Here is a 19,393-nt window from a genome sequence, read left to right as displayed (position 1 = left end):
CGAAAAGCCTTACACTCGAAGGGGTTTGCATTCCACAATCAATAGCATATATGATCCCCTGGGTTTTCTGGCACCCATCACGATTCAGGGAAAGATTATCTTGCGAGAGCTTATGACTAGTGGTACGGACTGGGACGAAGAACTCCCTACAGACCGAGTGGGAATCGTGGAAGGATTCGTTGTCTACCTTAGAGGGCTTGTTCATTCCAAGATCATTTGTACCGACATCTCTTACCAAGGCTAGGTCTATACAGAAAAGGCTGTGGCATCTGTCGCGTACATGAAGGTGTTGGAGGAAAATGGAAACTCCCATATCGGATTCATTTTCGGTAAGGCAAAAGTAGCCCCACTTCATAGCAACACGATACCACGTTTTGAACTTTGTGCTGCGGTGCTATCTGTAGAGGTTGCGGAACATGTATCTACTCACCTTGATGTGACTTTCGATGAGATTCGATTTTATACCGATAGCAAAGTGGTCCTTGGTTACATCAGCAACCAGACGCGACGGTTCTATACGGACGTGAGTAGTCGGGTTGAGCGTATCAGACAGTTTTCAAATCCGAAACAGTGGACCTATGCAAATACTCATGCAAATCCAGCGGACATTGCAACACGGAATTCTCCTGACGTCAACCTGAAAGACAGTATTTGGTTGACAGGACCGACTCAACTTCAGCAGGATGTGACTCCAGACATAGGAGAGGACCATTGTCTTATTGATCCAAATACAGACAAGGAAATCAGACCAGATGTATGGTTTTCAAAAATCCACATGTCGCGTCAGTCGGAACCAAAATATTATGAAAAGTTCTCGTCATGGAGGAGTCTTGTTGGGGCACTTTCTCTGCTAAGGTGCTTCGCGAGAAAGTTTCACAGAGACAGTGATGGAAGAAACATGTCTGGGACAACAGGTGTTCAAGAATTCAAGGATACTGAGCAATTTACCATTCGCAGTGCGCAATGGAAGTCATTCAAGGAGGAGATCATGTGTCTGCGTGCCTCGGATTCGCTTCCCAAAGGCAGTTCTATCTTGCCTTTGAATCCTGTCATTGACAAACATGGCATCTTGCGCGTCGGAGGACGGCTCAACAATTCAAACCTAACGCTGTTGGATAAAAACCCGACCATAATTCCTGGCAAAAGTCATGTTTCAAAATTACTCGTTCGTCACTTCCATGATGGTGTCAAACACCGAGGGAAGTGATGGATATTGGATCACGGGTGGGAAACGACTGATATCATCTGTCATTGTGTACCATGTCGGAAGTACCGTGGAAGTCTCGAGATCATGTCCGACTTACCTGCTGATAGACTAGAACCTGGAGCACTATTTTCCTCAGTTGGAGTGGATACATTCGGTCAGTTATGACACGTAAGACCAGAGGCGGGCAAGCGAACAGTACAAGAGATGGGCCTTTCTTTTTACGTGCCTTACAACTAGAGCGATTCATATCGAAGTCTGTCTCATTTAACTGCATGGTTGTTTTTTCACATGATCTACAAATGTCTATGCACTTTCTTAGATCCAGCTCTCTGTCTTGCAGGAGTTTTTTCCTTGTGTTATTGTCCCTAACGCCCATGACGACTCTATTGCGAATTAAGCTATCCTCAAGGCTTCCATATTTGCATGTTTTTGCCAGCGACCGGAGAGCTGCTATATAGCTGTCTATAGTTTCATTTTGTTCTTGTTCTCGTTTATTGAACATGTATCGTTCGTAAGTAAGTGTCATTGGTTTGACCAACACAGTATGATTCAAACTTTTCTATGACCTTTTCAATGTCCTTTCGGTCGACTTCACGGTCAAATGTTAACCCATCGAATAGCTGTAACGCTTCGCTCCCGATGCATGTTAACAACATGGCTGTACGTAAACCCGAGTGCTTCATATTCAATCCTGTGACGATTTCATTATTCTTCCACACTCTCTTGAACTTATTCCAGTTCGTACTTAACTTCCCTTTCATGTCAAGCTTTGAAGGGGGTGGTAGATTTGACGGGGCTTGTACGACAATCGGTCGTTGTTCTGAAGCCATTGTTTACTTTTACTGATGTGTGACCACGTGTTTTTGTTGACCGTCCGGTCAATTTATGTTATGCGGTCTGATGCTAAAGTTCGACACCGTTCGGTGTTTCTTCACAATAAACAGTCACTTACAGTTCATATTGCCGTCTTCTGACACCATGTAACGTTTGGTAACGTCTTGATAACAGATAACATACACCGAGTCTTCGTTTAACATGTGTATTAGGTCGCCATCTTACATACTACAACCACGCCACCTAGTGTTATAGGGAGTAGCTCATTATTTCATATGATGTTACATGGGGAGTGTTCATTATTGAATTATCGTTACACTAGTGTCCGAACACTAGTTGTGTAGACATTGAAGAAGTGTCTGTATGAACTGTTTCAAATAGACAGGACTTTGTTAGATATAGTGATATCGTATATACGATATCAGACGGGGAGTGTGATGTACCATTTCTTATTTGTGTTAACTGAGTTTATGATGGTTTATCATATTTCATAGATTTTCTAATCTTTCTAAATTGTTAAATTAGAATTGTTCGTTATTTCAATTATTGAGTATTTGAATGATAAGTACGCGTAAAACGTTCTAGTGACGTTCAGGCTGTAGCCTCGTTCTGAAGAGTAATACGGTATACCCATGCGGTCAAGGAAAAAACCTTCCTTCATCAATATTTGTCCATCAATGCCTTAATCATTGGCAAAGCATTGTTGTAAGTTATTAGTATTGTTGGCTATTACATGCATGCGCATCAATATTTTATGCTGTCTGTCGGTGTGTATTCTATAATAGCAAGTTTCGTAGGGTAAACATTAACACTCCCTCCCCCTCCCTTCTCAAGTGATCTTTCACTTTCGCAGTGTATTGATGTATGAATAATATCGTACCATCCTATATTTATGTATCGTCCTTTGTTTTCGCTATTTGTATAGTGATTACCAGTTTTATGTGCAAATTGTGCACATCTATGATAAGTTTATACGAATAATGATTTGGTACTTGGTGATTTCGCCGCATGGTCTTGTTTTGGGGACGAGTCGTCTTATGGTACATGGTCAGTTTGCTCCCATGATGTTATATGGGACGAGTTGTCTTATGTGCAATTACACTATGGTAAGGTATCTTATTGATATATAAAAGTATACTAGGTTGTGTACTTTCCCATATGTCCTATTTGTATAGGTAGCATATATAATGGTAGTTTTTCTCTGTATTTTTCAGTTCTTACCAAATCTTTATCATCACATCATGATTATCACCATGATCATTAATTCTATACAACTATTGCATTGGAAATTGGAACTGTTGTACTGTCCAAATCAGAAATGATCATATGGTTAACTGGCTGCATAAACGCAAACGCGGCACATTCATGCCAGTTCAGTTTTATACTGCGTAGCCAGTCTCTCCCAAACAAAGGAGGTCATCCATGTTTCACCACGAACAATTCCAGACGTTTATGTTGACTGTTGAGTCCAACTTGTACTTCAAAAACACCAAGTGGGCTCAGTTTTTCTCCAGAATATGTTTTTAGTGTCACTTTTATTTATCTAATATCACTCTTTCTCTTAGAGAATTACCGGTCAAATGTTGATTGACTTATAATTGACACAGCTGACGATCCGTACCCGCTGCGTGCAGGTGGTAAAGCCCATCCCAGGATCTACGATGAAGAGGTTACCAAGCTACGCAACAACAATTGGAACAACGACACACTGTCCACTGTCCAACAACTACCCACATCCCAGTCCAGCAACAAGTCACTTTATAGCGCCATACGTACCCAGACTCCTCAACTACCCAAGACGATCCAGGAGATCAACCTCGAGGGAAAGTGGACACAGACAACTGCCGGGGAAGAATATTCCTTCTACTTGATGATAGTGACCAATCCAGAATTATAGCTTTTGTGACATCAGACAACCTGATTGACCTCTGCAACCCCGACACCCTCTTCTGTGATGGAACTTTCTACACCTGCCCGACCCAGTTTCACCAGATCTACACCATCCATGCCAAGATAGAAGACCAGATGTACCCACTCGTCGGCCCTGCAGGTAGGGCGTAAGAATTGTACCTGCTACCCCCATTGCATGATCGTAAGAGGCGACTAAACTTGGGATCTTATCTTTTCTCTTCTTTCTGAACAACTTTCTTCTTCCTAATGTCTCCCTTGACAATGCCTCACTTTTGGCCTTTAGTTGAGCGTTCGCCCCTGTGAGGAAGGCTTTGGGTTCTGTCCCCTAGCCGAGACATACCAGAGTCTGCTTAGCGCTTAGCATATTAGGAGTGGGACGACTGGTTCGCCCGTTGTCAGTATAATGTGACCGGGTCTTCGGCAGTATGCTTCAGTGAGGTAGCACTATAAATCGGCAAAAGTTCCGACCTATCACAAGGAGACTTAACACGAACATACCGCAGCCTCCCAAAACACACATTCGCACTCACCACACGCATGCATGTCGCACGCACGGGAGGCCATCCTTAAATGACCTTAGCTGTTAATAGGACGTTAAACAAAATAAACCAAACCAAACCGTATAGAAGATGTCTGGTTCAACGCACTGGAGGACCTAGAAGATGCTGACGTACCACAGGACACTACTATATTCACAGATTACATCGTCACACAGTGGATATAACGCAACTAACAACTCCGGAACCACTATGAGACCGAGGGCCCAAGGACAACCAACCACATTGAAGGATGGCACAGCAAACTAAACTAAAGAAGAAAGTAGAACACTCACACCCAAACATCTTCAGCATCATTCGTGTTTTCCAGGAGATCCAGGTCACCAACGAGATAACGCGCATCCAGCAAGATTTCGGAGGACAACCGAGACCCAGGGCCAAACGATACAGAAACATTGACAGTCGCTTTAGCCAACCGAAGGAACGCTTGGAGACCGGAACCATTGATGTCATCTAGTACGCCGATGAAGCATCCCATCTTTTACATCTTGAGTAATAACTAGATGATTCAATGCTAACTGTGTGTGCATTTAAAATTTCATGAACAATTTATCATCCATTGTCCAGTGCTTAGTATTACTGTGTGTGCATTAAAAATTTTATGAACAATTTATCACCCATTGTCCAGTGCTTAGTATTACTAGTTACATATCACGTATTTGACTGATTGATGTAAATATTATGTGCTAGTGTATTATCTGTAGAATAAAAGTATTGTAATATGCATACTTTCCGTTTTCATAAAATTATTTGTCATAAACTTCCGAAGTTTGTCATGAAATATATTCATATGATACCGTTGATTCTTTAAAAAAAATAAAGATTTATAATTGTAAATGTTGTTGTGTTAGTAGTTGAATTGGTAAATATTTATATATATATATAATTATATAACTGATAACGGACAAAAGAAGACGTTATATTTTAATATAAATTACTAATATAATGATAATATTTGTGATGTAGTGTGACTTTGAAAAAATACAGGTAGATATCTGCATGTATTTACGGACTTCCCATAACAGACTATAATTGGTGGGCCATTGTTCTCAAGTGTTTATATAATTCTTTTGAACTCCAAAAAGTGGGCGAAAGGAGAACAAACCATCAAAGAAGTGATAATAAGATCAAGGGGAATTTCCATGTGATTTACGTAACGCTTGATGGCGTGCGAGAGACACGCACCATAAACACGCCGCCATCTTTGTCGCTTACCTACAGATGTCAAGGGATCTGAGGGTGTCGGTACGTCTGTGACCGTCGTCAGCTCGCCCATTGTTGTGTTTGGTAATCTCGGCAAGGGCTATTAAAGAGGAAACCAAAATTAATATATATATATACATAGTTTATACAAATCAGTTGTAAAAAAAGAGATATATGAAAGATCAATAGCGGTATTAAGTATGTTATATGTGGATTTGATTTATTTTAACAAATGTATACTTACTTTTCTCGTGTTGAAGTCTGTACTGGTCACATTGTCCTCAGTAGTGTTGGCAGTGTCGGTTGTAGTGGCGGAAATGGTGCGGTAGTGGTCTGCTAAACATATAAAACGATACATGTTTTAATTGCGAGTTATTAAACAATTGAAGTTGAAGTTAAATGATGATTTTTTGTCAAACATATACATTTGAATTACTTACCTTTCTTCGACTTGTTGTTTTTTTCAGTTGTCTTGGTTGCTGTTGTTGTTGATGACTCTGTCGTGTTTGTGTCCTGTAACATGATATATCAATAATTACTATATATTTATAAATAGAAAATAAATGCGCTAAAAAAAAGTGATGCATACACATACTATATATATACATTGTTATTATTTACTCACATTAAATCTAATTCCATTTAAAACTACTGTAATAGGCCAGTCTCTGAAGTCAACGCAGTCCATGTCCGTTTTCCTGATTTCCAAATAATTGAAGTGGTCTCTGTAGGTCAAGTTGAAACTGGCCCCTCTCATGAATACTAAGCGTTGGATATTCTGGTCCAGTTTCCTGTCAGGAATCTGACTGACCCGAGTGCATGACCATGGAAATTCAGATAAGGCCATGACCCCGATTATGATAATCACGAAAGTGAACGTCGTTACCCCTACAGCCATTTTGAGAAATTGTAATAATGAGACCCTAGGGTACAGCGCCCCTTGACATTTACCTCCTTTTGTCTTTAGCTGTCAATCATGCTTGACCACTGTCCGTCTTATCAGCAGAGGGAACGCCCATCTGTCAATCACAGTCCGCCGGCTGAACCAGTACCTGTGATCGTATCGCCACGTAGAATATAAGCCCCGCCCCTTATCTCTATACATACTTATATACACCCGATAAAACTCTATCATAAACTATTAAAAAAAGAAGTATCATTTATATACATATGTACAACACCTAGTCTTAGTTAAAGCGAGCTCCTCTTTCCTTCACAATTTTTGTTTTGTTTTTATTTTTTTAAATTGATGCCAAATATTCAATTTCATTATCTAAATCAAACGTGAGGTCATCTACAGGGGAAAGACCTTTATGCTCGATGAGAAGGTATGGGTTGTATTCAGACGCGACTGATCCATTCTTCCTCATGATGTGGAAATGCACATTCTAACATCTCCCGCCTACTGTGTTCTTCGGTTTCTAATGCATGAATCCGACTACCGCGAAGATCTCTCGCAAGTCTACGCAATAGACATCGAATTCCACTATCAGATTGAGGTATATTCGATCCATAGTAATCGAGCATATATAAAAGACTGTCGTATTTAACATCGAACGGATAGCAACCAAAGACATTTTTTAAAGACGACATAATATAATGATAAATCGGGTAAGCCCGTTTGAAGAGCACGACAGACTATGGATATATTGCACTGTCCAGCAGTTCAACAGACATAATAACCTAGTAGCTAGCTTCAGAGACATGGTCGTTATTGGTGTATAACAACTCGTGCTCGTGATTGCACATGAACGAATTCAGAGCTGCCATTATCCTCAGACTAAACCTTAAGGTGTACGTGTATAAACAATGCATCGCACTGAAAAACCGCGAATCCGGCTTTATAACTGAAACATGAATGAATAAATAGATTATAGATACATAAACTACTATAGCTCTATATCCAATGGTTCTGTACGAACCCCGTCGTTTAGCACTTTACGCTTTGCGTAGTAACTAGTGAAACCGTATCTTTCCTGGGAGTATGTTACTACCTGGTTTTGGACTACCCTGAATCCCCGGTTGACTTTCGACTGAACCTCCTTTTTAAACAATACGTCCTTGTACATTCGAATGGGATGTCTTAACTGGCGTTTGTTTATCCCCTTACAACTGAATTTACTCGTTATTTCATCCGAAACATTTTGCACGCAGTACGACTTGGAGCACAGCGCGACCATCTCCCAGCATCTCTTCTTTCATCAACCCCGGAGTTCGTCGCGTATACGCCTTGCTTTCCGCCGTTCTTTCATCCGGACTGCCCTGCAGGTAGGGCGTAAGAATTGTACCTGCTGCCCCCATTGCATGATCGTGAGAGGCGACTAAATTTGGGATCTTATCTTTTCTCTTCTTTCTGAACAACTTTCTTCTTCCTAATGTCTCCCTTGACAATGCCTCACTTTTGGCCTTTAGTTGAGCGTTCGCCCCTGTGAGGAAAGCTTTGGGTTCTGTCCCCTAGCCGAGACATACCAGAGTCTTTAAAAATGGTAGTTGCTACTCCTGCTTAGCGCTCAGCATATTTGGAGTGGGACGACTGGTTTGCCCGTTGTCAGTATAATGTGACCGGGTGTGGTGTGCTGCTGGGTGTCTTCGGCAGTATGCTTCAGTGAGGTAGCACTATAAATCGGCAAAAGTTCCGGCCTATCACAAGGAGACTTAACACGAAAATACCGCAGCCTCCCAAAACACACATACGCACTCACCACACGCATGCATGTCGTACGCACGGGAGGCCGTCCTTAAATGACCTTAGCTGTTAATAGGACGTTAAACAAAATAAACCAAACCAAACCAAACCTTTCATCCGGAAAACACGAATTTTTTTTTTCCGATTCGTACTCGGCAATCATCGCGGGACGAACAAACGACTCCAGATCGGGCGCGGATAAAGCCATATAAAATGCTATCGGTGTCCATAGCCATGAGTTCGAAGTCCCGACGGTCCCAGAACTTATCGAGACAATCATAATAGAACGCAAGTATGCGGAGTTTCGCGTATTGGAGTATGAAAAAACCTATTTGAATCGGTATGTCCATGTTTATTCGTTTTTTACAAGATCCGATTTCGTATTGTCCGTCGTCGAGTTCAGTTAGCTTCCTAAAGCGTTTATCGTTGACCGACTTGAATAGTGTTTCTTCCAAATCTATATATTTAACGTCCGAATGTCGGTCTTTGCGCATGAGCATTGATCCGTATGACGCGTTTCCTTTTAGTTTACAAGTCTCTGCCACGATGGCGGGAGAAGGATTCGCATCCCCCGCGCGGCGTGCGTCGCTTATATCTTCCGTAAACTTTTTGAAACAAGCCTGAGGTTGATACTCTATGACGGTATAAACGCGCGATACTGCCAGACCATGTTCCAGGTACCACTTCAGCAGCGGTGTCGCTAACAAATGTTTTTAGCCCGCATACCACCGACTAAAAGTCTACGCGGCTTTTTAGAAACACCTATCCGTTTACCGATATATTCCATGTATTCGCCGATGCACTCGTACGGCACGTCGGTATTTGCAAATATAGGCGACATTTCACTGAACTTATCTTTCAGATGCGGTGGTACAGCTATGTCTACCTCGATGGCACCAAACAGTTTTTCTGCGCGCCCGAAATTTAAAATTTGACTCATGGATATGTGCTTGAATCGTTCCGTTTCGCGGTGGTACGTTTCACATAGGTGCTGCTCGTTTCGACACATGCCGACTCAACTTCGGGAGAGCCGGTCATGTGACCGGCGCATTTTCCAATCGAGTGTACCGGCTGTATTGCAAGATGGCGGCCGATGCAATAGCATTGGCAATGTTGGATATGTTTATGGAAAGTGATAGTGAAGGGGAAGAAATGGAATGCTTGATGGAGGCAACTCAACACCTCACAACGCAGTAAGTACAAATTTTGTATGAAAAATAAAATAATTGTACATGGGGGGGACGTTGTAAGTGTATTTTCAAGACCATCTGGTTGTTATCACTGTAATCACTGTTAGACATCGAACTAAGCCTTTTGGCTTTTTTGATGTATTATTGTAATAACTACATGTATACTTAAAAATGCGACTTCCTTCAGGTTGCGCACATTGGATACACTATTGTCCTTTTCCATACAGTATTTACAGGATCCTAGGCAATATTTAACACTACCTAGGGTCCAAATAGGGGTTTCAGATTTCAGATAACAGAAGCGATGAAATAATCTTGTTAGGTTTATTCTTTTGACGGTTATGTAGGCTGTAGCTTTTCATTTGATAATTTATTGTTTGACTTGTAGTTTACGAGAAGATCGAACAAAAACAGAAGGGTATTTTGAAGAAACAATCCCGAACTACTTACCAGATGACTTCACAAGGTTTTTTAAAATGAATCGTGAACCATTTGATGTCCTTTGTCAACACCTTAGTGAATGTGAACAGTTAAAACAACGTGTATGTGCAGGAGGTAGAGAACCGATTCCGATGGAGAAGAAGGTACTGATGACCATTCGTTATTTGTCGTCAATGGATACAATACGTAGTTTAAGTGACAGATTTGGTGTAACCGATTCTTCGTTTTTGAAGTGTAGGGAACAAGTAATTAATGCAATTAACTCTTCATTGAAGAAATTCATCAAATGACCAACGACTGGTGATTATTTGTCAATATCAGAACGCTTCAATGATACAGGTTCATATGAATTCCCAAATATCATTGGAGCAATAGATGGGTCACACATCCCAATCGAAGCTCCAGCAGAGGATGCTAATGCATATTACAACAGGAAAGGATTCCACTCCATTCTTTTGCAGGGCATCTGCACACATGACTTGTATTTTTAGCCCACCATCATCAGATGGTGGGCTATTCAAATCGCCCTGCGTCCGTGGTCCGTCGTCCCTCCGTCCCTCCGTCCGTCCCTCCGTCCGTCCGTAAACAATTCTTGTTATCGCTAATCCTCAGAAAGTACTGAAGGGATCTTTCTCAAATTTCATATGTAGGTTCCCCTTGGTGCTTAGTTATGCGTATTGCATTTTGAGACCAATTGGAAAACAATATGGCCGACAGGCAGCCATCTTGGATTTCGACAATTGAAGTTTGTTATTGCTATTTCTCAGAAAGTACTAAAGAGATCTTTCTCAAATTTCATATGTAGGTTCCACTTGGTGCCTAGTTATGCATATTGCAGTTTGAGACCAATCAGAAAACAACATGGCCGACAGGCAGCCATCTTGGATTTTGACAATTGAAGTTTGTTATCGCTATTTCTCAGAAAGTACTGAAGGGATCTTTCTCAAATTTCATATGTAGGTTCCTCTTGTTGCCTAGTTATGCATATTGCATTTTGAGACCAATCAGAAAACAACATGGCCGACAGGTAGCCATCTTGGATATTGACAATTGAAGTTTGTTATCGCTATTTCTCAGAAAGTACAGAAGGGATCTTTCTCAAATTTCATATGTAGGTTCCCCTTGGTGCCTAGTTATGCATATTGCATTTTGAAACTAATCAGAAAACAACATGGCCGACAGGCAGCCATCTTGGATTTTGACAATTGAAGTTTGTTATCGCTATTTCTCAGAAAGCACTCAAGGGATCTTTCTCAAATTTCATATGTAGGTTCCCCTTGGTGCTTAGTTATGCGTATTGCATTTTGAGACCAATTGGAAAACAATATGGCCGACAGGCAGCCATCTTGGATTTCGACAATTGAAGTTTGTTATTGCTATTTCTCAGAAAGTACTAAAGAGATCTTTCTCAAATTTCATATGTAGGTTCCACTTTGTGCCTAGTTATGCATATTGCATTTTGAGACCAATCGGAAAACAACATGGCCGACAGGCAGCCATCTTGGATTTTGACATTTGAAGTTTGTTATCGCTATTTCTCAGAAAGTACTGAAGGGATCTTTCTCAAATTTCATATGTAGGTTCCCCTCAGTGCCTAGTTTTGCATATTGGGACCAATCCAAAAACATGGTCGACAGATCTTAAATTTTATATATAGTTTCCCTTTGTTTGAAAAGTACTAGCTATAGAGGGCTGTTTCTGTATTTACACACATTAGGATTAGTAAGAAGGGAAAAGTAGAGAAAAGATCAATCTGACATGGAACCTATGAAGATCATTCAATGGTGGGCGCCAAGATCCCTCTGGGATCTCTTGTATAAGTATAAATGTCGGTTGGCCAGGTCGTGTTCATGATGCAAAGGTTTTCAACAATTCCAGCATTTGTGAAAACGGATTCAGACTTTGCAATAATGGAGAATACCATATTTTGGGGGATGGTGCATATCCATTAAAAGAATGGCTTCTTACCCCATATAAAGATAATGGTCACCTTACAAGACAACAAACACTGTTCAACAAAGCTTTATCATCAAAGAGGCAGGTGATTGAATGTGCCTTTGCATTGCTCAAAGGACGTTTTCGTAAACTGAGGTATTTGAACTGTAAATCCATCAGAACAACTTGTGATATTGTTACTGCTGCTTGTGTGATACACAACATTTGTATCATACAAAATGATTTGGATGGTATAGAGGAACTAATGGCAGTGGATGAACTTCAAACAGATGATGATAATGTTATCAACGAGAGGGAAAATTCCCATTTAGGGATAACGAAGAGGTTACAAATAACTAACAGCCTGGCAGTAAATCATTGATCGTCAGTTCATGAACATTTACCTCCTAGATAAGCTTGTCTCCACACCTTATATGTACATGTAAAGGCAATTATCATGAAACTGTCATTTCCATTTTTGATTTGTTGTCAGCTTCTTTCGAACTGATATGAGGTAATTGCTGAAGTGCACATTGACATATATATCATCTTAAATCCATGGTTGAAGCGATTGTTAGTGGCAAGATAAACTAAATATTAAACATGTACGACTACTGTTCTTTTTTCTGTTGATTAATTTGACCAGTTGTCAATTTACCAAACAAAACTGAATTCCATATTGTACAAATATGCGGCCCAATATGTGCTTCAAAACAGGTACATGTACATAACACATATCCTTAACTTTGTTCATAGCGAGTGGAAATACAAGATTAAGATACATGTAAATTGAAAACATTTATTTAAAAAAAGAAAATAGTAATAACAGTAACAACATGTATTCTTCCTTAAGAAATACAGCTAACAAAAGCAGCAAACTGAAAAACTGATCAGCTCATGATATTCAGTTTTTTTTTAACAATTTTTAAGTAAAATGAGTATGTAACTATATAATTATTCTTGATCACTAGCACAAAGTTAGCAAATGAAAAAACGTAATGATAATCATATTTAACAACAAACATTTGTCGGTAATTATTGTATGCAATAATGAAGTGGTCATATTGCCATTAGTGCATTTATGGAGCACCAAATAAGTGTTTTCTATCATAAAATAATTCATGTAATTAAAACTATATTTGTTTTGGAGATGGATTTACTTGGAAAAAAAAACCATGTTTGCTTCTTTTTCACACCAGGTATTATTAATATATCTGTAAAGTTGGGTTACTAGATTTAAAGAGAAGTTCAACCACACATACTATGTATAAATTAAATCTACAAATTAAATGAATTCAATTTAAATCTAATTGATTATGTGTACACATTTTTATCATGTTAAAATGTATTCAGGATTATCGCAATGTATTAATTTGGTGCTCCATATATGCAGTTACAAGCATAGATATTTTGTAAGTAGAAATAATTGCATAAAAATTACCTTAACTACATAAACAACATTTCATTTAACTTTTACAAAAAGAAATTGCAACAAACAGAATACAGAGCAAATACGCTGTCGTTCACTTTTCATTGATCATAAAAAAACAATTTCGGGCAAACAACTAATTGTCAGTAATTTTATATATAGTTACAATTACATCTTGCACCTAGCCCAAATATTTGAAGTTACATTTATTTAATATAACTGAAAAAGTAATAAGATTGAAACAAGCAAAAAAAACAACATTTTTAAGAAAAATTTGATTTGAGACGCACTGGGTTGTGAACCTCACTGTCTTCTCTAAATACATGTAAACACATTTAACAGTATAATATGATCATAAAACAAGAATTAACACAATTTCAAGACATTTAAGAAATAAACTTGGCACCTGGCACAGATAATAGACTATAAAAAAGAATCTTCAGGCAGAACAGGGATAAGATAATAAAATATATATCGTCATTTAATCATCATCAGAAGACGCACTTGGGGAATTGGAATGAGCTGCAGAGGAATCTTGTTTTCCTCTTAAAACATCAATGAAGGATTTCATTATGTTCATTTTTTCCTTGTGCCGCTTTGCAGTTTGCATTTCTCGTTTTTCAAAGAGACCGGTTAAGGTTTCTGTAACTGTGTCAACTGTCCTTTTCCTTTTTTAAACGAACATTAATGTTCGGTTATTGTGATCAAGAACTGGACTGAGAAATATAACCATATATGGTAGCCACATTCACCAATACGCCATCTACTGTCTGTTTCAATGAAATATGGCTGCCCCCATTGCCTTACGCTTCAAATAATTTACTTGCAAAAACATCTTCGTTTTATATAGTAGTTTTACCGAAAAGGTTGAAATGTATTCAGTAGGTGTTTTCAAGATGCATACGATTTGAGAAATGCATAACTCTAGCGAAATGAAAAGACTAAATGAACCTGAACTTTGCGAATAACTCCGGTCCAGGTCAATATATTTATGTAAACAACTATTGCGCAGGCGCATTCGTCTCCGGATGTTTAGAAAGTTTTGCTCTTCTGTGTTCTTTCCAAAACGGCTGACATTATAGCATAGGTCTGCAAATTTGTCCGCGATTTACTTAAATGTGTAATATATATATTCTAGAATGTTACATCATTATCAACTAGGTGTGTATTTCTATAATTTAGAGAAAGAAATATATCAATGACGGCATACGAGACGATACATTGTATCATACTATACTGTAGTTACTGTACGTGTTTGCGAGAAAGAACTGTACATACGTACAGGCTTACAATTAGGTGGCATTTGTGGTCAGGGTGACTGGTCATAGCGTTAAAATTGTCATCGATTTCCATATACCATTTTCCTTTGACGAAAATGACCCAATAAATCAAATGCAAATGATAATATCTTGCTATGTGCACGGGATTGCTTGTTGTAGGCGATACTTGGAACGTATTTACTGTTGTAAGGGAGGTAACTGCAAGATTTACGGAAATCAAAAATAAACCAATTTGATTGGTCGATTCTTCCTTCACTTTGGCATGGGGTGTACAATCGAAGTGACAGATAACTACGGCAATATTCAGATGATATCAACAATAACATTTTTGGATACGTGTGGTTGGCAGTTGTTGTCATGTTTAAAATGAACAATTATATAGCTTGTTTTTATTTCGGCAAAGACGAGAATATTTACTGAAACGGACCACACGTGAAGCAGACTTGGAAATACCGAAACGAAGAAAAATCGGGCTTAATTATAATATAAATTGGCATTATTTTCAGAGGATTGACCAAAATATATGTTCTGCAATGCCTGATTGTATCATATATAAAATATTAGAGGTTTATTTGACCGAATTTTAAATTAATTATTCATTTGCGAATCGCGGCCCGATTGTCGTTGGAGTTGAATTACCGAAATGGCCGATAGTCGACCCAAAATCGATATTTTTACGAGAATTTTTGTTTTCTTTTACCTGAAAGTAGTTTGAAATAATTTGCAAAATACCGAATTCACGACCAAATTTTCGATTGCGACGAACTTCTGTGACGGTGTTAAGTTCATGTTAAGTTATATCTGATTAAAATCAGCTGTTACATGGCTACGTTTACTATGCACTACGTCTACTAGGTATTTTTTTTTAAAGACGGAAATCCGGATTATCTAAAAACAAATGCAAAAATACTTGTGATATTCACTTAATTTGATATTCAGTCGTTAATTGTTATCTGTAGTTTGATAACTTCTGATATTTTGTGATTGATACTCTATATAATATTGCTGTGGAACTTGTGTTATTTTTCAAACAAATTCATTTTAATAATTTGTTAATTTAGAATTTTCATCAAGTCATAATCAAGACTTGAAATTCTCACTACACCATACTTCAAACACAGAGTAATCGATGAATTGATAAACTGAAAATTTAAGTCAAGCAAATGAGTTAATATTTACCTTAAATATTTTTTCAATATACAACAAATGTTCAGATGACTATTTGTGCCATGCTGTTACAAGATTTCAGTTACAATTCTAAAATTGAATTAGTATGTAAATTAATATATGTTATCCTGTCAATATCCACAAAGCGAGTGTAGTCTACTGTACTCAAAGTCATGCCAGTAGATAGCGGTACATATACTTTCTGCTTACATCTAGTGCTTACTTGTGTGAACTATTAATCAATAACAAAATGGTTCATATATTTCTATATATGACTTCACAAATTATGTGGTGTCTGAAGATCTGAATGAAGTGAATAAACGATGTATTAAATTATTTTTATGAAATATTCAAGTCACAGATCATTCTCTTTTTTAAAATATTGATTTCAGGTCCATTTTGGTAATTCAAATATGACGGCAATCAGGCCTCGAATGGCGAATGATTACAAACATTTTAAATACGTCTCGGTCAAATAAACCCCTAATATTTTACATATGATTAATTTTGACATTGGAGAACATATAATTGTGTCCATTCTCTAATATAAGCACTGGTAGAAAGTACAGAATAGAGCTTGATAAATATATAATCAAAATTACTAATTACCCCGGTAAATATAACATTTTACGTAAACCTCCCATGACTGATGGTGAACTTAAACTTGCAAATCTCCTGTGTCATTCCAATTTTGATATGTGTAAATATATACACGAACGGTATATATATAGATAAAGATATGGAATTATTCACAAATTTGCATACAGTTATGGAATCTTATAACACCCCAAAAACTGTTCTCTCCACATAAAGGATGTGATTTGTGCAATTACATTGCTGAACTGTGTGGTTCACTATGATTGGATGGTCAACATTGGAAAGGGACAATAAATAGGGAATGTGTCATCCCATCGAATGGACTGTAACCTTTATCAGTTTGAAGTTGAAAATGAAGCTTGAAGTTTTCTTTTCCTGTTTGCTGAATTATTTGATGAAGACAGTCTTTATATGGTTGTTATTCTTTATCACATTGTGTACAATGCTGTAATTATACCAGAAGTATATCTTCTCATATAAAGATTTATTAACATCAAATGATTCCTGAACAAAAGGAGTCGAAGTTTTTTGTTTTGAAGTACCATACATGCTTGAGTACAGTTTCAATAGGATACATTCCTAATCCGGGCCTTGATTAGCAGCTCTGGTTTTGGTTTTCAGTAGTTCTTTATGTGTGTTTCATCATATTAAGTTGAAATATGCTAAACTAACGATGGAACTAGCCTAAATTTAGTGCATATTAGAAGTTGGCATCAATAAGGTCACAGAGTCCTGGCTGTATTATAACTGATGATGGCTTCCCGAAAGAAAGAAGACATATTTTATTTTCATCCATCCAAGATAGATCAACAAACTTCCAATTTCAATCAGGACCTTACAGAAATATGCATGTGTCCAATCATATCAGAACAGCTGCAAACATTTCAAATAATTGGCAATTAATTCCTAAACCAATATCAGTAAATTTATCGACTTTAAACTTAGAAGATTACTGATTTTGCATTAAACAATAATGTTCGTTTACAGTACTTCCAGTACTTTGATTTCATTTTCCCCTTGCCTTTCCAGCTTGGATGAAAACACCTCCTGCAGGACGGGCAGCGCAAATAAATCCTGTGATCAGGAACATTCTCGTTAAAAGATGCTGCTATGTATGTTATGTAATCGATAATTTTGAATACTAATACATGTACTACTGTATATATTGTTCCCACTAAGAAGACATACCATCGTCCCATAGTATATAGAACATCAAATACAGACCGATAACAAAATCGTAATTACAGTATATAATTAAACTTATGTCTTTTATAATTAATTCTCCTCTATTTCACGGCCTTGTGTCAAATGTTTAACATAACTCACAAGATTTTCTTTGTAATTATACTCACTTGTAATCACCGTCTATATTTATCTCTGTGTTTCCAGATTTTTCCTGCGCTTCTAGTGAAGCAAGAGAGTGGAATGGAGCTGGCTGGGCACACAAAAAGCAGGTCCACTTTGGTGTTACGTCCATCTATGAATTACAACAAATTCACTTGTAGGCCTATCATAGGGGTTCGTTACAAATGTCTAATACACACATGCTATACTGATATGGGTCTTGAACAGCACACCTGTGTATGGTTAGGTACCGGATACCTATATGGGTCGCAACACACGTTTAGCTGCCATAATTTCAAAGTTTTGAAAGTACACTTTATCTTCTGATATTCTTTTAAGAAATCAGCACTATCAAATATATCTCCTACATTGTCCGTATGCACAGATAAACCAAAAGTAAACCTATGTAGTAGCGCTAATAAATTGTACCACATGAGATTGACAATAATATAATGTTATAAGCTTGGCCTAATAACCTGTATTTTTATGGGTTATTATATATATATATATATATATTAGGAGCAATAAGAATATTTAATAACCTATATGTTAAAAAAATACCCTGTATACTACAGTATACATGGTATTTTATATGAGTTATATACCTACTGTATTCTTATTGACAGAACGTCAAGTTCCTGTTGTTATACTAATAATAAACACGTGTTGTACATGGGATGATTGCAACAACGTTTATATACAGTATCATACTTGCTATATATAAGACAAAATCTCCTTAATTGCTTCAACTTCACTTCATATCGCTTATCGACGCAATAATTTGCTTCGACTTCACACCTAATATTGCTCAATTGATGAAATTCACAAATACGAAACCTCTCCTCACCTTTCAAGCCGCCATCTTGTCCCGATTGTCCCGCTGAAATTTTTTCGGGGCGATCGGCAGGTCCCAGTTAAGCCAACGGGACGGCGGGATGGCCAATCGAGCGAGTTGCCGATTAGAAACGGCTAAATCGGCTAGACCGGGAAAGCAAAACGAGCAGCACCAATGTTTACGGAGTCGTTCGTTTGTTCGCGCCATTTCGTAAAACTCGCATACCCATATCCTGCGTATGTTGTAACCTCACGAGTTGATATAGCGCTCTCGTTTCTCGCTGTGCGCTGTACATTTCTTCCGCAGCTCGGGATCGGCATTTTTAATGCAGTCATGCGAGTGGTAGTAACAACCGTCGAATTCAAACACTGTATTTGTTTCCGCATCGAAACCGTCCACTCGATACGGCCCTACGCGATGCTCGCGATCACGGTTCAGCGCATGCACGCACGCGGTTCTCCGATAAAGCGACAAAGTCGAGCCATTTGATGGCCTTTAAATATTTGCTTTTACGCTCAAGCATGAAGTACAGCGCATTCGCATCAAGGACTAGTATACACTGACACATTTTTTCGCCATCTCTAATACGCGTCACCCCTTTCTCTTGGTATCGCAGAAACACGATGGAGGGACCGCCGAATATACCGCGCTGTAACATTTTGTGAATATCCCTGTTTTCCTCCCGGAACAGGGAGAAATGCGCGGCGCCGCCTATCGAGCAAAATAGAAGTTGACGCGCTACACCCGGAACCGAAATACACAAAATACGCCGTCACC

At 38.4% G+C, this 19,393-nt stretch overlaps 2 protein-coding genes across 2 annotated transcripts; both read left to right on the top strand.

The window, feature by feature from the left end:
• The first annotated feature begins 280 nt into the window (after nt 1-280).
• Nucleotides 281-1,207, top strand: LOC117315181. The gene has a single exon (XM_033869326.1). The coding sequence runs from the start codon at nt 281-283 to the stop codon at nt 1,205-1,207; it is 927 nt and encodes a 308-aa protein (XP_033725217.1).
• Nucleotides 1,208-9,521: 8,314 nt separating this feature from the next.
• LOC117315917 lies at nt 9,522-10,324 on the top strand. The gene is made up of 2 exons (XM_033870340.1): nt 9,522-9,591; nt 9,977-10,324. The coding sequence occupies exons 1-2, from the start codon at nt 9,524-9,526 to the stop codon at nt 10,317-10,319; spliced, it is 411 nt and encodes a 136-aa protein (XP_033726231.1). The 5' UTR covers nt 9,522-9,523; the 3' UTR covers nt 10,320-10,324.
• The last annotated feature ends 9,069 nt before the right edge of the window (nt 10,325-19,393 follow it).

The sequence above is a fragment of the Pecten maximus genome, chromosome 17 (genome assembly GCF_902652985.1).
Source record: "Pecten maximus chromosome 17, xPecMax1.1, whole genome shotgun sequence".
Classification (NCBI taxonomy): domain Eukaryota; kingdom Metazoa; phylum Mollusca; class Bivalvia; order Pectinida; family Pectinidae; genus Pecten; species Pecten maximus.
This window is presented reverse-complemented; position numbering and strand designations above follow the sequence as displayed.